Source organism: Chelonoidis abingdonii, chromosome 8 (genome assembly GCF_003597395.2).
Source record: "Chelonoidis abingdonii isolate Lonesome George chromosome 8, CheloAbing_2.0, whole genome shotgun sequence".
Lineage (NCBI taxonomy): Eukaryota > Metazoa > Chordata > Testudines > Testudinidae > Chelonoidis > Chelonoidis abingdonii.
The window spans coordinates 76,465,766-76,489,779 of record NC_133776.1 but is presented as its reverse complement, the minus strand read 5'-3'; the positions used below and the strand labels follow the sequence as shown (position 1 = coordinate 76,489,779).

General features: G+C 36.6%; 1 protein-coding gene across 4 annotated transcripts in view; it reads left to right on the top strand.

Moving 5' to 3' along the window:
• ZNF711 (zinc finger protein 711) overlaps window positions 1-20,279 on the top strand; it is a 37,536-nt gene extending 17,257 nt beyond the window's left edge. The window contains exons 2-9 of one of the 4 annotated variants that reach the window (XM_032765488.2): window positions 1,639-1,743; window positions 4,276-4,806; window positions 12,197-12,355; window positions 12,924-13,070; window positions 13,739-13,876; window positions 15,964-16,011; window positions 16,678-16,821; window positions 17,436-20,279. In XM_032765488.2, the coding sequence (XP_032621379.1) occupies window positions 1,665-1,743; window positions 4,276-4,806; window positions 12,197-12,355; window positions 12,924-13,070; window positions 13,739-13,876; window positions 15,964-16,011; window positions 16,678-16,821; window positions 17,436-18,613 (2,424 nt within the window). In that variant the 5' untranslated portion in view covers window positions 1,639-1,664 and the 3' untranslated portion in view covers window positions 18,614-20,279. Of the gene's footprint in view, window positions 1-1,638; window positions 1,744-4,275; window positions 4,807-6,484; window positions 6,528-10,981; window positions 11,079-12,196; window positions 12,356-12,923; window positions 13,071-13,738; window positions 13,877-15,963; window positions 16,012-16,677; window positions 16,822-17,435 lie in introns of those variants that run through there. The other 3 variants (XM_032765491.1, XM_032765489.2, XM_075068742.1) reach the window with 3 other exon arrangements.
• The last annotated feature ends 3,735 nt before the right edge of the window (window positions 20,280-24,014 follow it).

Genomic DNA, 24,014 nt, shown 5'->3' with positions numbered 1-24,014 from the left:
ATAACTTCATTTCCACAGCATTACTAGCTCCAACTTCATCACTATTTGAACTTCAACCCCTCATCCAGCCCTTCTCCAACTCCCGCCCACATCTCTGATGGATGCGCTAGTTTACATCTTAAAGCACCACTTAACTCCAGCTAGAAATTTTCTTTGTGGGCAGACGTCCAGTTAGGGGCAAAACTTGAGTTATACCTCCAGCTAACAAAGCAATGAAAACAAACCCATAGGAGCTACACTTTTGGCAGATTTTATTCTACAAGAAAAGGATTAATGTGCAGCTACTGACAGATTTTTATTTTAAAAAATCCCTAAGAAAGTTATACAGATGCTCTCTGACTTACGCAAGCGTTTCTTTCCAGAATGCCTTGCATAAGTTTAATTTTGTGTAAGTTGGGAACATATTTCCAACAATTACGCGCCCCCAAAAAAAAGCTTACAGAATTTACGGAACTTTTTCCGTAAGTCAGATTTACGTAACCCGGGGAGCGTCTGTATATAAAAAATTTTGTGACATGCACACAACCTACCTGGTAAACTCTCAAAAGCAAAGACATACAAAATCTCCTACAGTACACACCTTTGGTCCACCTTACTATTACTACAACTACAATATGCCACAGACCATGCCCTGATAACTTAAACGAGGCATCCACCTGGGATGTGAACTTCCATCCTCCCCTTTAACTACCTTTACAGCCACAACCCTTTCGCAGACTACCCTGTCTCATCACTACCTTTTGCTACACCAGCCGTCTACATGTACTAGTGTTGGGGAAGGGAGGAAATAATCAGGTAAAAAGTATACACAGAAGGATGAAAATGGGGCAGAGTTAAGGTTTTGGTGCATGATCAGTAGTATTGCAGTTGTAATGTTAAAGTGTGTGCTTATGGGTTGAATGTGTGTGCTTGTTAGGTGGCTTACCTTTAATTTCCTTATTTTTTTGTGGGTACGTAAGTTCTATTTGTAGCAACTCGAACTGCTTCATAACAGATTTTTGTGTGCCTTATAGGATCTAGGTAACTGTCTTCAGTTGCTAACTAATACTTGAGACATAATTTGTTGCTATTGTCAGTAGTGCTTTTGATATTTTAATGAAGTGTCATTAGTCATGCTATGGAGAGAATTTCAGAGCATATTTTTATATTCTACACCGAACAGAGATACAAAAAGTTTGGGCTCAGTTAGTACCCCTTGAGGTAAAGCTATGTATCTGTCTGGAGTTCTGAGTGTTAAGGATGTCCAGTAGCACATTCTAGGTAAATCCTTAGAAGTTGTAACCTGAACAGTTTGTCACGTAGTTTTTACTTGTTTGTTTTTTGTAACTAAGATCCAGTCCAGCAGGTACGTGCATTTGCTTAATTTTGCTCATTTTGTCCTTTTCGACTTTATCCGGCTACTCATGGATGCGTTTGCAGGATTGAGATCTAATACAGGATCATAAAACAACATGACAAAGTGAACTGTGTAAGGTAGCATCTGTTGTTTTTTTTTTTTTTTCCTTCAGCTTTTCAGGGACACATTTCCATATCTGCACGCATGGACTTATACAGAGTGAATCGGACTTTAGTCCAGTAGAGCTAAACCAACATTAATATAATATGCATTTAATATAAGTTACAATTTTGTTTTTACAGCTGTTTGTGAAAGAGCTTAACTGACTATGGATCCAGGTGGTGGAAGTCTTGGATTGCAGACACAAGAGTCCAAAATGCCTCACACTATGATTATGCAAGATTTTGGTAAAACATTTTATTTTTAAACACTAATGCATAAAATGGGAGAGATATTTTAAATAAAACATATTTTCTACATCATTGAGTGTAGCTCATGCTCAAATGTAAGCTTAATTAACAGTTTATAATAATATTTAGTATGTATTTAATTTTGTCTTCACAGTGCCATACAGAGGCAGTCCTTCAGGAAACAAGCTATACATATTTGAATTCCCACTTTTATCAGTGTACACTTTAGTTGCTGATGTTGGAAAAAGTCCGTATAAATTTTTAAAATGGCAGCGTTAATTCTGGATGAAGTAGAACTTCAGTGAGTTGACTAAGGGGCAGTTCGTGAAAAGTTCTGAATGCCGCCTCTGTAGCTCTGAGTACCTCCAATCCTCATTGAGTAATCAGGGCTTTCAGTAGCTTACAGTATGAGATCCTTAAACAGAGGGTGGTTCAACAAGATCTTTATCTTAAAAGGCAACGTGACAGGTTTTTTTCTTGTATACGCTCAAAAATTGCTGTTTCCTTCTGATCTTTTGGGATGGTAGAGGGACAAGATTTAGCCTGGATTTAGCCTTTCTCCCTCTTGTGGAACAGATAAAGCCTCTGTGCTCCATTAATGGCCAGCTATCTGTAAGAAAATCTCTCAGATCTTGGGCTTCCACATTACATCTTAGGCCCTCCTGTAGCATAATAGCTTGAGTCCCTTTAGATCAAGGGTGGGCAAACTCTTTGGCCTGAGTGCCACGTCTGTGTATGGAAATTGTATGGCAAGCTCACAAAATTGGGGGTTGAGGTGCAGGGGGGAGACAGGAGGGCTCCAGCTGTGGGTGCAGGCTCTGGGTTGGGGCTGAGAGGTTGAGGGTGCAGGAGGTTGCTCTGGCCTGGGATGGAGTGGTTCGGAAGGTGGGAGGGGGATCAGGGCTGGGGAAGGAGGTTGGGGCATGGGAGGGGGTCAGGGGCGCAGGCTCCAGGCGGCACTTACCTCAAGCAGGTCCCAGAAGCAGCAACGTGTCCCTCCTCCAGCTCCTATACAGAGGCACGGCCAGGCGATTCCGCACGCTGTCCTGTCCGCAGGTGCCGCCCCTGCAGCTCCCATTGACTCCAGACCCCAGCTAATGGGAGCTGCGAACGCAACGCTTGAGGCAGGGGCAGCGTATGGAGACCCGTGGCTGCCCTTGTGTGTAGGAGCCTTTGGGGGGACATGCTGCTGTTTCGGAGAGCCACGCGGAGTGGGGCTAGCCCCAACCCCGCTCCCCAGCTGAAGTGCTAGAATGGGACAAGCCGGCGGGAGCTCGAGGGCCGGATTAAAATGTCTGGAGGGCTGAATGCAGCCCCTGGGCCATAATTTGCCCACCCCTGCTTTAGATCCATGTTCTTATGGCCTCCCCGCTGTCTGCTCTCCTGAATTCCCCCTGCATGCATGCCTGTGTAATTTATGTTTAGAAGCTCCTAAATTGAAATGAATGTGCATCCAAGATGTTGCATTGATTTTAACTAAAGCAGTTTCTAAACTAATTTAGTTAATTTGCTACTGTTTTCTCATGTAGGCTGGGCAAAAGTAAGATAATAGTGACTGCACGAGCCTCCAGTATTTGAGAGGAATGATACAGTAGGCAGTCTTGACTCTTTCCTGGACCTGCAGGACCCTAACTCTGCCATCTATCAATAGAGGGTTTTATTATTATTATTATTATTATTATTATTATTATTATTTGTATGGGGAGGACCATTCTGCAGAGCTAGTATTAATGGCATAAGTCCTTTGACTGTGCCAAATTAATTAAAATAAACACGGAAAATATTATTTACCACCTTCATTTTAAAAGGGCTTATGTTCTTGAATATTTTATCCATAACGATTCAAATTTTTTTTATTTATTTAGGCTTTAAATAATTGGATATTTCTAACATGGCTTCTCTTGCAGCCCAGATCCCTGTCGGCTGTGTTTCCTAGAAAGGAAAATGATTAATATTTACTAGAGTGAATAATTGAAACCTCTGGCATAATTTGATATGCAAGTAAAACAAGTGATATTTTTTGAGAGTTGGCACTCTACAGTTTTTGATATGTTTAAAGAAACTGTTATCTTGTGTCACAGCAAAACTGTCCAGCTTCATGCTGTTTAGTCAGTTTTGCTGTTCGGGCTCTGTTGCACAAAATAATGCAGCGTTGAAGTTACTAGCACAATAGAAAAATGTTTTTAGCTTTTTTAGAATACATATAATGGAATCAGCTACTGACCTTTTGGCTTTTAAATCTCAGCTTTATTAAACCTAAATTGGGGGGCAGATTTGACCTAATGTTCTTTTTAAAGAAAGATTTGGGTATTTTTGTGCTTTTGTTTTGTTTAATTTTAAAATCGTAGACTATTACAAGATGGTGTTCATTCTTATCTGGAGGTATGTAAAATGTCATGAAATTTATTAGGAGGCAAGGGAGCACTCTTCTATGCATAACTTGTACCGTAGTTATATTCCTTAGATACAGTACATATGATACAGTAGTGTGAATGTTAACATTTTCTCTCATTCACAATTGTTTCACAGTGGCTGGAATGGCTGGCACTGCTCATATTGATGGCGACCATATTGTTGTATCAGTCCCTGAAGCTGTATTAGTTTCTGATGTTGTCACGGATGATGGGATAACTCTTGATCATGGCTTAGCTGCTGAAGTTGTCCAAGGACCAGATATCATCACTGAAACTGATGTTGTAACAGAAGGTGTAATTGTTCCTGAATCTGTGTTGGAAGCTGATGTTGCTATTGAAGAAGCTTTAGATACCAATGATCATGTTTTGACTTCTGATCTAATAACGGAAACTGTTAGAGTTCCTGATCAGGTTTTTGTGGCTGACCTTGTTACGGGTCCTGATGGACATTTGGAACATGTAGTGCAAGACTCTGTGTCAGGAGCTGACTCACCCACAATGGTTTCAGAAGAAGTTCTTGTAACTAATTCAGATTCAGAAACTGTGATTCAAGCAGCCAGTACTGTTCCTGGTTCTACGGTTACAATAAAAACTGAAGATGATGATGACGGCAAGAGCACTTCTGAAGACTACTTAATGATATCTTGTAAGTGAAATAAAGGTAGATATAAATAGGAAATAATTTCAACTAGAAGTGGTCCAGTAGGGAGAAGTTATCAAAACTGAAATCTTGCTAACCTGTGCACCTGAACTCTCTGAAAGAACAGTCTCTTGCCACATTAATTACTTGGTGCCAAGAGTTAGATTTTTCATGTGTGTGTGTAATTTCTGAACAATGGGTATTTTTTGAAAAGAAAAAAAAATCTTTTTAATATACTACATATACAATTTAATCTTGCAGTGATACGGTAAATTTAAAAAAAATAATCCAATTATGGAAATATGTGCGGAAATAGTATTTTTTGAGTTTCATCAATAGCATGAAGGAGGAGGGATAGCTCAGTGGTTTGAGCATTGGCTTGCTAAACCCATGGTTGTGAGTTCAATCCTTGAGGGGGCCACTTAGGGATCTGGGGCAAAATCAATACTTGGTCCTTCTAGTGAAGGCAGGGGGCTGGACTCAATGACCTTTCAGGGTCCCCTCCAGTTCTATGAAATAGGTATCTCTCTATGATTAAACTAGAAAAAAGAACATAATATAAGAATGGCCATTCTGGATCAGACCAATGGCCCATCTAGACCAGTATCCTGTCTTCTGATAGCGTCCAGTGTCAGAGGAATGAACAGAATGGGGTAATTCCCCGGTCACCCAGTCCCATCTTCTGGTAGTCAGAGGTTATGGGACACCCAGAGTATGGAGTTGTGTCCTGACCATATTGGTTAACATAAAAACGTTAAAGGCTATACGCTTGCCTGACAAAACAAAAAGATAGTAGCCAGTTTGTTGTATGGTCTGAACTAAACTTAAAAAAAAAAAATGTGCATTTATTGACTGACATCTCTGATCTGAGGCTGAAAATGAAAACTGGCTTCTTGCCCTGTATTGCACTCTGGGAAGTGCACATGGATTATTAGCTATCTGCAATTAGGGTACAGCTGGCTGAGTGAGAGCCACAGTGGGAAAACTGCAAACTAGGCAAATAATCCTTTTTTTCTACAATTAAATGATATTGACAATTGGATGTCTAGTACCAGTTTTCACTCTCACCCACAGGACTTCCATGTAGGTTAATTAGTATACACAATATTTGTCAGTGAAAACTTGCATCTTTTCTGAATTACAGCTAGTGAAATTTGACTAGGCCAGAATAGATTTTTATTGTCCAATAACTATTTTTATATAGCTGGTAGCAACCCATCTCAATAAATGATGGGAATGCCAAGTGTGTCAAAACTTCAGAGATCTATTTTCAGTAAACTGCTTTATTTAAAATATTCAGGATAAATACAAATCACTGTATTCAAATATGTCTTATCAAGTCTACATTTTGAAACATGTCTTTGATGCTGTTTTCCAAAAATTTTTTAGCAGTATTACATGTTTAGATTTTTTTTCAAAGTTGTGGGAGAGACTGAGCTACAGTTTACATCAGTCTGCCCTTAATCTAATGTCATGTGCTGCATGCAAGGGCACTTCAAATATGTCACTTAAACTAGTGAGGGTTTTTGAACAAGAACACAAAGAAACCATTATGAAAGCAAATCAAACTTTCTACAGCAGTGGTATTCCTGTATATGTGTTATGAGTAAAGGAACACCATTATAATGCTCAGTTGTTTTCACTGAAAGAATTCCTCCTTTCTAACAGAGTACTTATGATGAGTTGTGTTCTGTAACTGCGATATTTCCAACTGCATCCTTGTAATTGTAAGTAAAGTCATCTTTGGAATTCCTTCTAAGGTAGATAACTATAACTTGATGGTAGTTGTGACTGTGTTTTAGGCACATCGTGGTCTGAGTAAACACAATTGCAACCTGATTTATAAGGAAATCTGTTTTTTTTTGAAGAGTCATTATTAGGCTTTAAAGTCATCATCTTATTTAAACCAGTAGGACAGTTCTCACCACTTACGGGGCTTGATCCTGTAATGCGCTGAACACTCCAGTTCTGGTGCAACAAAGTATATGCTAACTTTACAATTAATTTTAAAGTTAAGCGTATACTTAAATGTTTTGCTTAATTGGGACTGGAGTTCTCATCACCTTGCAGAATCAGTCCAATGGAGCTATTTTTTTCAGGTTTTATAAGATGGTGCTGAATTGGTTATGCTTGTGAAGATAATATGTAAATCTTTACAGCTAGATAATGCTTCATTTTCTCTAAGGAAACAAAAAGAGAACTTGTATTCTGCAGAATCTGACTCTGTCATGCTGGGACAGATAAATATGTCTAGGTAGCCAGGAGTTTGAAACCTCCGATTAGTATAGATGTTTTACTGTATAGTTAAATATGCAACATATATTAATGAGTATAATTGTATGCTATGATTCCCCATGATATATTACCAGAGTTTTAAAACTTTTTTGTAGTGTGGATCACATCTGAACAGAGATTATCTCATGGACATTTTTCTGATTCATGAACACATAACAGTCTTTGTCAACAACAGCAATTGTTTATATGGAACCATAATCTTAGAAAAGTATTTATAATATTTTTAAAGCTATCTTTTAATGAAGCGTAACATCTTGAAACAAAGAGCTCTTATATTATATGACCTGCTAGCTCTTCATGGATCACCACCAAGTGCTCTGTGGAACACAGTTTGGGAACCCCTACAGTAGTACAATATTCTGGGACAAAAAGCTGAGTTAAAGCTTGGAGCTTTAGTTCAAAATTACCTTATCTTGTCGCTTTGTGTTACAGTGTTAATACTACTTAAATGTAGTTTACACCATTTTAAGTTTTTATCTCCTCTGGCTATGCTACAAATTTATAAGGGAAAAATCTTTATTTTAATGGTAAATGTTACCTGGAAACTAATAAGTATAGTCTGATCTTTTTGCTCAGAAGTTGATATGCACAGAAAACTTTGTAATAGTCAAAGTTTTCACTAGAAGTTTGTCACCATTGATCTGTTTTATTTTGTGCAGATGAATATAACTTCTTACATTAAAGGAAGCCTTATGAGCATATCAGGTAAAAAATCATAAGGTTGAAAACTCAATTCTTAATATACTTACAAATCAAGCCATGGCATATTGTATATGTCAAACCACAGTTTCTGGAGACTTAAAATGGCCCAATAGGACACGTTAATGTCACCAACACACCAAAAAAAAAAAGGAAATTTTAGAAGTTGAACTAGAAAGTTTGTTTTAAATATAACTTTCTTTTAGATTACTTAAACCAAAGAAATGAGTTTTTAATCTGTATACACCAGATAACCAGGATAAATGGGACAACTGGCACACTTGTAATTTAAAACATACTTTTTTGTTTGTTTTTCAGGTTTGCGATATTCAGACCCACAGGGGATTGCCAGCTTCTGGTCTATGTGTTGGCCCTGTATGCACTATGTGGGGGACCTCATACCCACCAAAGAACAACACTGGAGCTGGCCTTTAGGGGTAAGGTAATGTTCCACCACCACCTCCTTTTTAGTATATTACAATACAGTGTTGCATAGTTTGCTAAAATATATTTCCTATACTGTACCATATGGTATATAAAGTAACATTAAAATTTAGAAAACTTTGCAAAATTGTAAAACCATGGGACTTATATTGCCCTAATTTCATCCCTATGGACTTCTTTGGTGGGTGTGATATCACCAGCATAGTGCATGCTGAGATATCACAGGAATTGGGAGCTGGCAATCCACAGTGAATCTGGACATCACACACCTGAAAACAACTAAAAAAGGTAAGATTTAAGTTATAAGTGTGCTGAATGCTCCTCTTATTGTGCTTATTTAGGAGGATTCAGCATATGTTTCTAAAGCAATCTGGTTTTTATTAAATGGGGAAGCAGCATTAACTAATGTTTATAGTGGAGAACTCAGAGCCAGGAGACTTGTGTTCTGTTCATCATTTTTTACTGACTTACTGTGTGATGTAGACACTTTTATTCCTGACTTTAAACAAATACTTTTAAAAATGTGAATTTAGTATTCCTAAAGGCACTGGATTAACAGCCTATGTAACTGGCGTCCTCTTAAGAAGTCCATGTATTGTGTATGGGTGGTGGTCAAGCAGGCATCTAGATACTGCCTATCATCAAAGAGGAAATTTCAGGGAATTAGAAGTTAGTTCAGTTCTCAGTCTCTGCTAAGACTACGGACAAAAATTAATTACTGCTAACCATATTGGGTTTTTTTTCCTAATATGACTGTCTCTGGAAAGTGGACTTATTTCATGTAAACTAGCAAAGTAGGTGGTAGAACTTATAGTTAACTTTTTAATTGCTACTGAGGTTGAGCAAGATATGTTTCATCATTCTAGAAGTGAAAACAACTATATTCCATTACCATTCCTTCAAACCATCCAGTTTTCCTAAATTTATCTATTATGTTGCAGATTTATTTCAGGAGTTGACTCCAAATTTTGTTACATTCAGTTTAAGCATTTTGAGTATATTTCACTCCACTTATGAAAAGAGGAGCAGCTTGATTTTCCTAGAGTCTAGGTATATATGGTTTAGGACAAACTTGTTGATTTCAGTTTCAGTTGTATGTGCTTAGCCCCTCAGAATCAGGCTGAGGATGTTTGTTGGTTTAGAAATACTTTTAATGTTTTAGTTATTGCAATAATGTTGCCTGCTAGAACAGGGATTTAGAATTTTTAACAGATGTAGTTAAAAGTAAGTTGTATTAAGAGATAAGATACAATAAACATCAATATACACTATATGAATGTTTCACTTTATCCCTCACTGAAAATATTTATTTATTTATTTATTTTAAAGTATTTTACAATGAAGTATTTTTTTTAACAGGGTCTCTGTTTCATTGGCATTGGTGCTCTGATAAAGCAAGAAAGCAATCAACCTCTAAAATATTATATTCATAGAATTATATCAGCAGACACACTGGAACATTTGGTCATTTTCATCACTCTGTGCCTTGAATATTTTGAAACTTTTTAAAGAAAATTCATGTAATTGATTATTCCACTGTTCCTGATAGGAGGAGGCCTCCACTTTTGAACAGTCTTTAAAGTGTTAACATATTTATTTGGCATATTTAAATTAATTTTGTGTAAAATCTGTAAATTAAGCATCATCCAGTTTTCTGTTTTTTAAAGTCATCATCTTGAAATCACATTTACCTCAAAGTTTTATACCTATTATACTTACAAGTAACCCCTTAGTGTAAATTTTTCTATACTTTTGTTTTATTTTGTACATCTAACAGCACTTCGTATAGTCAGTTTCATTCTTCTCCTGTATAGTCAGTTTCCAGTACAGCAAAGATTTACAAATGGAACTACTCACTTTGGTAGAACAAATCATATGCAGAAATATTTGCAATATTGAAGACTTAATTGGAAAAACATCAAAAATGGAACAGAAAATCCTATAATTTTTAAAGGATTTTTTTATGGAAAAGAACCAGGTCATTAAAGATGCTTTATCAGAAAATTAGTCCGTTCCAAGATATTATAAAATAGTCAGATGCAAAATATTTAAGTTGGTAGCTCCCTTTAATAGACAAAACATTGGATGTCTGAGCTCTACCTACCTTCCTTCCTTTCCTTTAGAAGGCATATGGATAGTTGGATTTAGTCTTATCTCTGGAAACCATTCTGATAACATGAGCATGCTCTAATAGTACATGCTATAGCTGCTTCATATAAAATTGTGTATCAGCAGCCTGATACAGATAAACTTATTAATCAAAGGTATTTGTAGATTACTTTCTAGTTTTGCTGTTCTTGGTATTCATTTTCTTGTTATGTTGGACATCATGCAGTCATCTTAGGTTGAAGGCGGTAAATGTTATACAGTACATTTATTCAGGACATGTTTAACAAATAAGGGCTTGATCCTGCTCCCACTGATTTCAATAAAGCAAGATCAGCCATAAATTCTTTAAATTAAAGGAAAAAGATTCTGAAAGGTTTAAGCTCATCCAGAACAAGAGAAACTTAAACTTAGATCACTGAAAGCAATTGTGTCTTTCGCAAACTCCCTTACCATTTACAACCCAATATTTTTTTTAAAAAAGCTTGAAATATGCAAAAGATTATGTAGCCTCCTATTATTTCACATTTTCTTTTTTAATCTATATTAAATTACAGACATTTAATTTTGCAATACTTTTACTTTGGTATTTGTTGATTTTTAATGTTAATCAATTAGTTGCTTTATGTCTATTTAGTTCTGTTTTCAGTAGCTCCAGTATTTTCTGACTCATTCAAAGACTTCTGAGATTCACAAGTTTCATCAGTGACACCAAAAAAACCTGCTGCAGTTGAGTAGGTATCATTAAAATGACTTTCAGAGTAGATTATGCCAAGTCATAAAGAAATAACCCACTGTCATATCTCTTTAAAAAAAATTCTCATGGTTTTTGTATGTCTAATATAATACACATATTTTTTAACCTGGAAAATGATCCAGTATGGGTTACAGCTTATTTCAAAGTGTGGAATTCATTCCTCATTTGAGGGCTTCAGTGGGTATTCAGTGTTGCATTAACCCTATGCTGCCCTGGGCTCAGGAAGTAGGTAGTGGTTCTGTCAATACATGAGTAATAAAAATGCTTTCTGTTGTGTTCCTTTCTGATCAGGCTTTTTTAGTGTTCTTCGCTATGAAATCAGCCCTGTATATGTGAACATTTACTTTATCAAAACTCTGCTCTTCCACTTAATAGTAATTTCAATGTAATGATTTGATCGTATTGATAAAAGTACATTTTGAGTAAGTAGATTGAGTAGTAGGTGACTTAATCCTTTAGTTATAGACATGAAGGATGGCAGGTAGCTCAACTTCAAGTAGTTGGACATAAATCCAAATATTACTATCTCAAATTTTAACTAGCAGGAGACAAAATCTCACAAATATGCTTCCCCAGGTAATAACTGACCCCAAAAAATCACAGCCAAACTAAAACACATTTGATAAGAATAACAACTGTTAGTTATTAGTAATAGATATTTTGGACAGTAGAGCATTTTGAAAATCTCAGAATAATTAAATATCAGGTTCTGGGTTTTTTAAATTATATTAAATATGTCTTATGTTTTTACTTTTTGATCAATCTATACCTTCTAGATTTAATAGTTTACAATAGAATAAATGTCAGATACTTTGTAATTACTTAATGAGTCTGTTTCCTGTATGATTCATTTTACAACCATGTTTGTCCTTCGTTTATTAAGTTTTGATAATGAAATTGAATACTGGACTTTACTAAAATAGACTGAGATATAAAAGGAAAAGGAACCAATTATATAACTGCTTTTATAATAGTAGTTCCATTGGATCTTACATATTGAATATGTGAGGGAAACTTTCTAGAGATCACTTCTTGAGTCCTAACAAAATTTGTGTGTGAATCTCACTTTCCTTTTTATTTATTTATTTTTTACAGTGGATGATGTTGGAGAAAAATTAGACCATATTGGAAGCACACCTTTAAAAATCAGCACTGAGGTTTCACACGATGATGTTTCTAAAGATGATGGATTTGGTTCAGAAGTTATAAAAGTGTATATATTTAAAGCTGAAGCTGAGGATGACGTGGAAATAGGCAAGTTCTTACATTCTGTTTATTGATTCAGTAGTTTTAAAATGTTTGTTAGTTTTGTGTTCTTTGATAAAATCCACTGTTTTGCGATATGTGAAATAACGTTTTTGTAGTGGTCTGTTGGGTATGTCAACCCAGTTTAACTATTCCTTTCTCAAGGAAGAATCTCAAGTCTGTTTTTTTTTGCCAGTACAATATTCAAAACACGCTTAAAATAGAAGCTTTGGGGTGACACATAACATTTCTGTTCATATTTAACACACTGTTAGCATGCAAAAACTGACACGGTTTATGATATTACCCGAATACTATTATCCAACTGTTCAGCATTGATTTTTGTCAGGATACTGGTGAGAAAAGAGGGTTTTGTCTATTGCGTCACTAATGAATAACAAATTTGTAATTTATAATGGCAAGAAAATATTTATTTCAAAGCATTTAATCAGAGTTTTACTAAATGTCTGTCTAGAACAGGAAAAAATACTGATATAAAACATTTTTCTACTTTAATTCTCATGAGGTGATATTCCAGATTATCTTGTTTACATTGACTGTGTTTTTCTTTTTCAAGGAGGAACGGAAATTGTCACAGAGAGTGACTTTCACAATGGACATTCTGTAGCTGGAGTAATTGAACAGGGAGGTGTAGGCAGAATGCAGCGAGAGAAGATGGTTTACATGGCTGTTAAGGACTCCTCTCAGGAAGATGAAGATATTAGTAAGAATTCTTTTTTTAAAAAAGTACATTTTAAAAAATAGTACCAGAAATGAAAACTATGTGCCTAATATTGGTCACTTTCTAAAAGGAATTTTTTCATGTTTGTGAATGATTGTTCTCAGATTTCAAGTAATAGAAATCATATCTTGCCTACCCTATAGTTATTATAAAATACATATTGTGCTTATCTTATACAAGCAGTTGATTATGTGTATTGAATGTAATATGATCATTGACTGAGTCAATGAATAAGTAATTGGTTTTTGCAACTTGCTAATTTTTCAGTTTACCTAACAAACTACCTTGCTAAAATCTTGTTTACCTCATTTAAACAGCTTTATTATTGAAAGTGTCAAGACCATTTTAGATCATTTTTTAAATTTTATTATGTAAAGCAGTACTTATTCTGGCAAAGTGGCAAAGAACCATCAACAGTTACACACTTACAAAGTCCTTTTGGTTGTTAGTTATTTTTCCTATCTTAGGTCTAGCAATGTGTATGGATAAAGCAATATAATCCTGTACAAGTATTTTGGGGAGGGAAGAGAATTGTTCAGTGGGTATCACTACTAATCAAAATAATCATATGAAAATAAGCAAAGGAAAATTTAGGCTGAACATATAATAACATTAATTCAAGAATCACAACTTCTCCTCCTTAAATGTAGGTTGTGCTGAAATAGCAGATGAAGTTTATATGGAAGTCATTGTAGGTGAAGAGGAAGCAACATCACTTCCCGACACACAACTTGAAGACTCTGGTGTGAATAAAACTTTTGTTCCTGTTGCTTGGGCTGCTGCTTATGGTAGGATGCTAGATTATTCTTTTCCTGGGAATCCCCTCCTCTTATTTTTCCCCTAACTTAGCTCCCAAATCTTTTAGAACATGACCTTCCTACCTCTCAGCTCTAAGGAGAGTTGTAAACAGCTGTCTCTGGAGCCAGTCATTAACTTACAAGAGTGAGACATTGGGGTTGCTCAAAGTGATATTTCAACAGCTGTGCATACTTCTCTAGAATGCCCTCAGACTCTTCCAACTAAGGAGTGAAGGAAGATGCTAGTCCCAACTCTAGTGTGTTGTTTCACTAGCCTGCCAGACAGCCTTTAAATTATTTTAATACCTGTTTTTTCTTAATCATAAAAAATACGTTGCTTAGTGTTGGGTTTTATACAAGGAAAAGCATAGTAGTTTGTAAGGTTTTGCTACTGTTGTTCCAGGTATTAGTTCAGAGATGTCTAGCATGCAAATTTCCCTTGCATATCTTGAAGTCATCTACTGAGCATTAAAGAATCTTGCATAAGCTAAAAGAATTCGTTTAATATACGTGAAGCTGGCTGGTGAAAGATTCACACAAGTTTTATCTGAGAAAAGGAAAATGAGTGTGAGAAAATAAGCTTAGGTTTTATCATGCAGACATCTTCCTCTCTCAGTCCCAGGCTATGTCTGCACTAGAGAGTTTAGAGTGGCGCAGCTATACCGGTGCAGCTGTGCCACTGTAAGATCTCTAGTGTAGCCAATTTATGCCAATGGAAGAGAGTTCTCCTGTCGACATAATTAATCCACCCTCAACAAGTGGTGATAACTCTGTTGGCAGGATAAGCTCTGCTGCAGACATAGCACTGTCCACACCGGCACTTATGTCTGTGTGACCAGTGTCGCTTGGGTTCAGAGGATTTATTCACACGGCTGAGTGACGTAAGTTATACTGCTAAAAGTGATAATGTAGACTTAGCCTTACACTTCATAATCAAACTCTTCACCCTCTGACAGAAAACAAATTGTTTGTGTGGTTTGTTTTTTTTTAAAGTCTTTTATATGTCTAAGTAAGTTGATCTTCATTGAATAGTATGAACATTCTACTAGGACATTTTAATGGTGCAAATTCTGTATATTCTATTAATATCATATATATTTATTATATTGTGGGGTTTTAACTTATAAATACATATTTAAGGGAATATCCTCTCAGATCATCTCTGAGTCACGAAAGAGAGAGTCAGTTGTTTAAGGGTGGAGTTCTAACTGGAGTTGACTGGAAAATGGAAAGCCCTTCCCTTCCTGTGAAAAACTTCACAATTTTGAGTTTTTTTTCCAGCCTGAATCAGGATGAAAAGTTAAAATTGCTTTAAAAAAAAAAAGTGGGAAGTGATGAAAAATTACATTTTGAAACAACAACAAAAATTTTCTGCTTGCCGGCAATTCACTTGGAAGACTCTTGTTAATTTAACTTTCTCCCTGGAGGCTGAAAATGAAATTGACGAGCATTCCAGGCAGGCAGCCAGAAGAGCTATCAGGTTTTTTGTGGAAAAAATTGAATGTTGTGAAAAGGGCATTTCTATCAGGAAATTAATCTGACAGAAAAGTCCTGGCCAGATATATTTCTTGCCTTATTAGCTGACAGACAAAAATGTGTTTGAACTGCAGAGTCCAAAAGCATAGCAAAAACTTTTTCAGTCCAGAACGAGAAAATGAGAATACTACTAAGATGTATCCCATGTCATCCCATAGAGCTTCAGTATTGTTCGTGCAAGTGCTGAATGACCACTGTATCTAGACATGGTAAAAGTAGTCCAAAACTTATCATGCACCAAGTTCTTGGTAGGGAAGTAAGATATTTGAACTTGGACTCATGCAAAAGAGAATTGTGGAACTTTGGTTATTTTGTACTAGGTGGTGTTTACCAGAACCTAAGAAGAAAGCAAGTTTGTAGAGCTATATGTACAATATAATCATTGTCTGGTTTGGCATCTCTGTAGAGAGTGGTCAGGATGGTGAGGACTCTGCAGTAAGTAAAGTTTACTAGCTAGCTAGCTGTTCTCTCACACGAGTTGCAGACCATCATTGTCAAATGCATTTTTAGTTTATGAATTAATAAAATATTGTGTTCTATAGGAGATGAAAGAAGATTGCCCAGAAGGTATGAAGACTGTCAAGCAGCAGGTGAGAACGTGTAATTACATTTGATACAAGAGCAACAGCTACATTTGCTTTCATATTTTTTTGAAGAAACACAGTTGTATAGTCATGAATTTCTTAGTGGAAAATCTGATGTCTCCCTTATTTCATGGAATATTGACAAATTCCTAATCCACAGCTGTCCTGATCAGTGAATGCTCTCAAACTATTCAGAATGCATATGTGTAAAGGTTCTATACATTTGGAACTCATTTCTTCAAGGAATTGCAGTTACATAAACATTGTAGAAATAAGAACAATCCTAAATGCAACAGAGGCCCTCAGTAATATACATCGATATCTTTTAGTATAGTTTTGGGTGACCAGGGAAGGGAAAATGAGGCCACTGGGGAGTAAAGAACTGCTAGGTTGAAGGAAAGAACAGGCATAATTGGCTGAATGTTAAGGGTTTGGGAGTGGAGGAAACAAAGTCCATAATGAGTCCAAATTTAATGAAATTCTTATATAATGCCTTATCAATAACTATGGTAAATATTAACCCTTTGAAAAAAAGCTTGCCCATTCCTTTCTACAGTAAACATTTATTTTTTAAGGTAATGTAAAGTGACTTGCTCCCATGTGATTCCAATCGTCTAGTCCCAAAGAAAAAACTTGCTTATAGTTTTTATGGTGTCTGATCTTTGTATTCAGGAAATAACTTGGATACACGATTAGAAAACAAAAATGGTAATGCAGCACAGTACCTGCAAATCTGTGATAGCATTAACACAAATAGAGCGCTTAAACAAAAAGCCAAGAAGAGGAGGAGGGGAGAAACCAGGCAGTGGCAAACAGGTAGAATATTTTTCATTGTTTATTGTATTGGTTTATATGGAAAGATCTTTTTCCTGCAACTATTTAAAAAAAAACAAAAAAAAACCCCTACCACGACTGAAATTGTGTTGTGCAACTGTTCGAAAACTGTTGTCCCTGGAGAATTTGCCGATGGTCCACAGATTGCTGACTAGTACATCATGCTGACTCTCTTAATTTCCAGCTGGCAAATTGCATTAAAAGACATCTAAAATACATTTTTTCTAATATTACTTATCCACATAAGCAATTCGTGTAGTTATCGTTATGTGATCATGAATGGGAGGTGATATATACGCATTTGGGAATGGGAGAAATGTTGATTAACAAGTCAATCTCTCCAATAATTTGTGGTCCATTCAGTAAACAAGTGCCACCAATGCCCATGCATTGGGGTAGCATTGGGGTTTTATGCCTTGCTTCAGTCAACTCTTTTAACTGTATTTAAAATTGTAGATATCTGGGTTTTGGTAGTTTAAAGCTACTAAACTATTTGCTCTGTGTGTGAAGTTCAAGTAAATGTTCTTGAACAGTTCTTTTTAATTCAGCACTTTTATCAGTTTTCTTCATAACGTCTTCTGTTTGTTTGAAAACAGCTGTTATAATAGGTCCTGACGGACAGCCCTTAACTGTCTACCCTTGTCACATATGTGGGAAAAAATTTAAATCCAGAGGATTCCTGAAAAGGCATATGAAGAACCACCCAGATCATATGATTAAGAAGAAATATCAGTGTACGGACTGTGACTTTACAACTAACAAAAAAGTAAGTTTCCACAACCATCTGGAAAGCCATAAACTTATAAATAAAGTTGACAAAACCCATGAGTTTACAGAATATACAAGGAGATACAGAGAGGCAAGCCCATTGAGTTCTAATAAACTGATATTGAGGGACAAGGAGCCTAAACTACACAAATGCAAATACTGTGACTATGAGACTGCAGAACAGGGACTGCTGAATAGACATCTGCTTGCAGTTCACAGCAAGAACTTTCCTCATGTTTGTGTTGAATGTGGGAAAGGATTCCGTCATCCATCTGAGCTTAAAAAGCATATGAGGACCCACACAGGGGAAAAACCATACCAGTGTCAGCACTGTGTCTTCAGATGTGCTGATCAATCCAATCTGAAAACACACATAAAAACCAAACATGGGACTGATTTACCATTTAAATGTGAACATTGTCCCCAGGCATTCACAGATGAAAAAGAACTTCTTCAGCACACAGAGTTATTTCAAGGACATAAGACTCATCAATGTCCACATTGTGACCATAAGAGCACCAACTCAAGCGACCTGAAACGACACATTATTTCGGTTCACACAAAGGACTTTCCCCACAAATGTGAGGTGTGTGAAAAAGGCTTCCATCGTCCATCTGAGCTCAAAAAGCATAGTGAAACCCACAAAGGTAAAAAGATACATCAGTGTAGGCACTGTGACTTTAAAACTTCAGATCCTTTTGTACTTAGTGGGCATATCCTCTCAGTTCACACTAAGGACCTGCCTTTTAAATGCAAAAGGTGCAAGAGAGGATTTAGGCAGCAAAATGAACTTAAGAAGCACATGAAGACCCACAGTGGAAGAAAAGTATATCAATGCCAGTATTGTGAATATAGCACTACGGATGCATCAGGCTTTAAACGACATGTAATATCAATACACACAAAAGACTATCCACACAGGTGTGAATACTGCAAAAAGGGATTCCGTAGACCATCAGAAAAAAATCAACATATAATGAGGCACCACAAAGAGGCCATAATGTAATATATGATGTTGAGAAGGAAGCAATTTAGAAACTGTGATATGCTAATTGGGGAAAAAATCTCATGAACTGTTTCTCCTGGTTTCAAAGCTTGATATTAAATCATAACTTTACATTCTTTGTATTTAAAAGTCTTAAAAGTATTAAGGTTGACAGGGATCTCATAGTCCTATGATTGTGGCTTATCAGAACCTAAAGAGCACTATAGAATGCAGAAAGATGGATGAATGTCTGAAAGGTTGCAGAAGGATTGCTGAATGTCTTCTATTTAATAGTATTATACATTATTAAGCTACAGAAGAGAAAATGAAGACGATTGTGTTATCCATTTAATCAGTAACAGCATTTGTCTCCAATATGAAAACTTCAGTTGTGGTGGGGTTATTTACAAAGTTTTTGTCAGGGCAACCAATTCTGGCTTTTTATGCAGTTTTGAAAAGAATATAAGTCAATCACTTCGTCATCATGTTTTTAAATTGTGCCTGGAAATTGTATTCCAGAACTGGTCAAATTTGGGGGTTTCTCCCTTTTTTTTTTTTTTTTTTTTTTTTTTTAACATTTCATTGGGAAACCTTTTTGTTTCCTTTATTAGTCTAGGTTCAGTGAGTAATTTTTTAAAACTGTTTTCAGAGCTGCTAACCTATTTTATGGCAGGATATGATGTTAAAAATATTGCATTATGTTATGAGCTCAAAGGTGGTGTTCCGGTGCTAGGGTTAAAAATGTGTATGTATATAATTTCCCTTTTTTATCTGAAACTGCAGTTGAATGTTGTTTAGTATGGCACATGACAAATACCTTTTGAATCTGTCATTTCTTTTAAAAGGAAAAAATGAATGCAGCTTATAGTGTTGTCTCAACACTGTTTTTTTTTTCTTGCTACTTTAAGATCTCTAAAAAGAGTATTAAAAAAGTTTCAAACAACACAATATTTTTCTTGAATTAAAATACAAAATACTTAGAGGTTCTTTAGGGCAGTGTTTATAACAGGTATGTCTATTCTAGTCCTACCTGCTAATATAAAATTTTCAGTATAGACATAAAATTGCACCTTTTAATCAATTCTTTAAAAATCTCTACCGTACTATAAACATGCATTTTCAATCTGTAAGAAAGTATATATGCAGTATTTAACCAGAAAAATATGCTGCCACTAGAGTTTGGAGGTGGATCTTCAGTTTACAGTGTATACATTTAAAATGTGCATCCCTTTAAACAATGCTTTGTGTTAGCATGCTGCAAATCAAATGGCGCTTAATATAACAAGCTGGTCTAGGGCTATTTAATGAAAAACCTGTTCATAAATGTTATGCATATAATGTGTACTTTTTTACTTTTAGTTGCTTCATGTTTGCACACAGCTGTTCACATGATAAATTGTAACTTTACTTCATGCTATATTGTGGCTTTGTGTTTCAGATAATGTTCATATTTTGTTTTTGCACCAGATGAGAATCAGTTCCTTGAGAATAAATTTTTTTTACATTTCTAAACTTCAGAAAGCTAAATTGGGAAATCTCTTAGAAAAATAAGTGTTTTATGTGGCTGTAAAAAATGATGTACACGCTGTAAAATAAGATTGTCACTGTTACGTGGGATTATTATTTCTAAATGTGTTACTCATCGTAATGAGCATACAATAAAATGCATCTCTTGCACTCCAAGGTTCTTTGGAGTCTTTGTTTCTTATTTATGCTGATTCTGGGGATGTTCTCCTTCACTGAAAATGTGCCTAATATTTTAATTTCACCGTTCTTTTCAGCTTTGTATGAGTTTAATCACCTGGACTGCGGTAAGCCAACTAACTAACAAGTATTCAAACAGGCTACCACTTTTTTATTATTCAGTTTAATTATGTTCATTGTATAGTGTTAGCACTAGAGCTGGGTGAAATTTTTTTGCCTAAACCTTTTTTGCCGAAAAATGCAGGTTCAGATCAGCCAAAACATTTAACGAATTTGTGTTGACTGAGACAAATTGTTTTGATCGAAATTCCTCCCATCAGCCCTTCAAAAAAATTTCTGAAAAAATAAAAATGTTTTGTTTTGAAATTTAATTAATCAAACTATTTTCGTTTTTTCTGTTCAAAATTTCATTTTGTTTCTAAGTATGCTTTAATTTTATTTTTCTTTAAAAACTCTTAAGTGTTTCATTTCATTTTGTTCAACCCCAAGTATTTTGTTCACCCTCAAACAGGTTTTTTTGGTTTTGTTGGGGTTTTTTTTTTTTTTTTCCCCAACTTCTCTTGGTTCACCAACAATTTGTGGGGGGAATTGCTTTAGTTGGCCTGAAGTGAATTTGTTTTTTAATTTTTTTTAGATCAGCTAGCAAACCAACAAATCAGTTATTTGTGCAGCTCTAATTGGCAGTGAGACTTTACAGTAAGTTTAGTTCAACATATTTACTAAAACTGTCAACAAATATGAAAAGTAATTGATGTACCTTTGAGTTTCTTTGTTTGGATTCTGCGAAAACATAATTTTCCACACATATTGAAAAAACCACAGGTAGGTTTAAATTTTTCATAAGAAGAAGAACAGTTCACAATTTAAAATACTAAACCCTTTTTTCTTAATTGAGTTTTCTCCCTCTAACTTCATGTTTTTTCAGTGGAATTATGTAAACTATAATCAAATATACAAGACTATATAATAGTCAGAATTTCCTGTCTGGAGATGTTTCAAAACAAAAGCCTTCAAGTAGTGGTATCCTGTAAATACTTCAAAGGGATTCTCACCAAAATGTTCCCCCTTGGCGTGTTACAAATTCAGTGTACCCTGTGGGCATGTGCTCACAGATATGAGAGATGGGGACCTGGAGAGTGTCTCTTCTTTTTCTTTCCCATTTAAACCAAGTGCCTTCTCGTAACCATTCCCTAATTAATCTAAGTTAAAATCTAGCTAATTGAAAATGTTTGTTTTTTGTTCCTAAAAATTATACTGACTGTATTGACACAGCATGGGTTTTTCCCTTGCACCGGGACTGAAGATCTACCCCCAGTAGACTGAAGATCTTGCCACTGTCCTGGTCTGACCATCTCTTCTACCAACAGATATCAATGCTTCTCATCTAAGAGCTGGACCATTCAGGTAACTTGGACTATCATTGAATTTATACTATATAAAACTTTGCAAAGAGATTCAGTCCCACACAGGAACAATTTTTTGTAAGTAAAAATGTCACAAAATTAGTCTGGCATTCTCACAGGTGATTAGGGCTAGAAATAGCACTTATCCTCATAGAAAGAGAAATGGAAGCCCATTGGAAGCCAGCATTTGCATCTTGCATATAACCCTGGAAGGGCCTAAAATTCTGGATTTTAGCTTTGTGATTTTTCATATACAGAAAAGGTATTTGAAGTCATTTTTAGAAGTTTTTGTTTCTCCCTCTAATCCTGTACAGTAGCACTGTTGGTAGCTAAAACATTCGGCTTTACAAACAGTGTCCTTTGGTGTACACTGGTGCGCCTGCTCTCATGTGCTGCACTGAGAGCTTAAGGAGTGGGGCAGACCAAGCACCTCTCCAGTTCCTCCTTACTGGTGCATGGCCTGCATTGGAACTGAATCTGTATCTATTTAAATTTTATCTTTAATGTAGCTGGTGTAAATAGTTTTAATAATATACGTCATGTTTAATTAGATTTCCTACCCCAGGGAACTCTTCCGGCTCCCTTTATGGGAAATAGATTATGCCCAGAACACTGGGCTGTTAAAAATTCTCTCTTCGATCCCTGCTCGTTCTTGGTCAGCAACAGCCGCCAGCACTGCCTTTTCTGCTTTAGGAATGTGCATATGTCGACCAAGTGAAATATTTGTCGTTGTTTCCCTAGCCATTCCCAGCCTGTGCAGGACATCTTGCTTAAAAAGCACTAATGGAAAAGACTGTGAGATGCCAGGCAGACCCAGCCTGGGGGACCCTCTCCCTGCCCTGGTACACTGGCCAGAGTCAGTGAGTTGCACTCCTCCTACCACACGGCTGATTTAGGAGCAAGGGAAATCAAATCTCTAGAGTTCGTCAGGAGAGCAGGAAATGTTCTCAGAAACACAAGAGCAGATCCCCCTGTAAGTCCACTCCAAAGAGGACATGTCCGGGTAGTACAATCTTTCATGCCCAGCCCCCAAAGATTTAGAATGTCCTAAGTCACAAAATCATGATAAAAAGAGGAGGGCTTTATCGGAATGAGACTCTGCACCATCAGTAACAATGGCAGAAATACCACCTAGGTTGAAAGACCGAGAACTGCTGGGCTATTGGATAAGTCCATCTGCCATCCTGTCTGTTAGCTGCAGCTTTGGTCCGACAGAACCGTTGAGACTGCTGATTGACGTGGATCTGGCCTTTTTGTCATTGAAGAAATCAGAGGAACCATCATTGCCTCCTCCAATGGAGACGTCCGCACAGGCGATCAAGAGCTTCCTGGAACCAACTTGTACGCAGACACCTCCCCTTGGGACTAATGGTACCCCATGCCTTGGGGCTTCCATGATGCACCTTTGATCCATCCTACTGGGCTTAGTGGGCCCCATACATGATGCCCATGGTTGGTGGGATCTAATAAGGAATCGTTCCACTCCTCCCCTCCAAGAGAGCAGCCAGACCTTATATAAGACTACAAGCTGGGATTTGCCTTTCTGTCTTGGGGCATGTGGTGCTGTGTACTTACGTGACACAGTTTGCCAGACTCCACCTCTGTTGCCTGGAGATTTGGCTCCAAAAAGTATATATAGACCAAGCAAACCTGGTATGAACACCATAGTGACAATCCCTACCAGAGTGAGGACCTCAGTAACTTGGGGAAAAGAGCCAGGTCAAGTGTGTGTGGGTGTGGCTGTTCCTTTCTTATCTCACACACCTGACCACATAATTATGGGTGCCTCCCTGACATTCTGGGGAATGCACCTGGATAGTCACATAGCACAGAGCAGCTGGAATCTTTGAGATACCAGAATGCACAACAATCTTCCAGAACTCAGGGCAATCCAAGATGCTTGCAGAGCTTCTGCATCATTCGTTCAGTTTCACTGTGTACTCATAATATCCGATGTTAGAACTGTATTCTACATAAATAGGCCAGGAGGAATGAAATCCATCTCCCTGTATATAGAAGCAGTCATCTTATGGAACTGGTGTGTCAAGAACGATATCACACTATTGTCAGTGTGCCTTCTAGGAATCCAGAATTTGCTGGCAGACAGACAGCAGGCATTTAGTCATCGATCACAATGAGTTACACAACTCAGCAATGAACAGCATTTTCACTCAATGGGAACCTCCCACTTGGTACATGTTTGCCTCGACAGACTGGAAATGCAACATGTAAAGCTTCAGGTGAGCTCATGGAAAGTACTCCAGAGGCGAAGCTCCCCTGTTACCTTGGTCAGATCGCTTGAACTATGCCTTCAA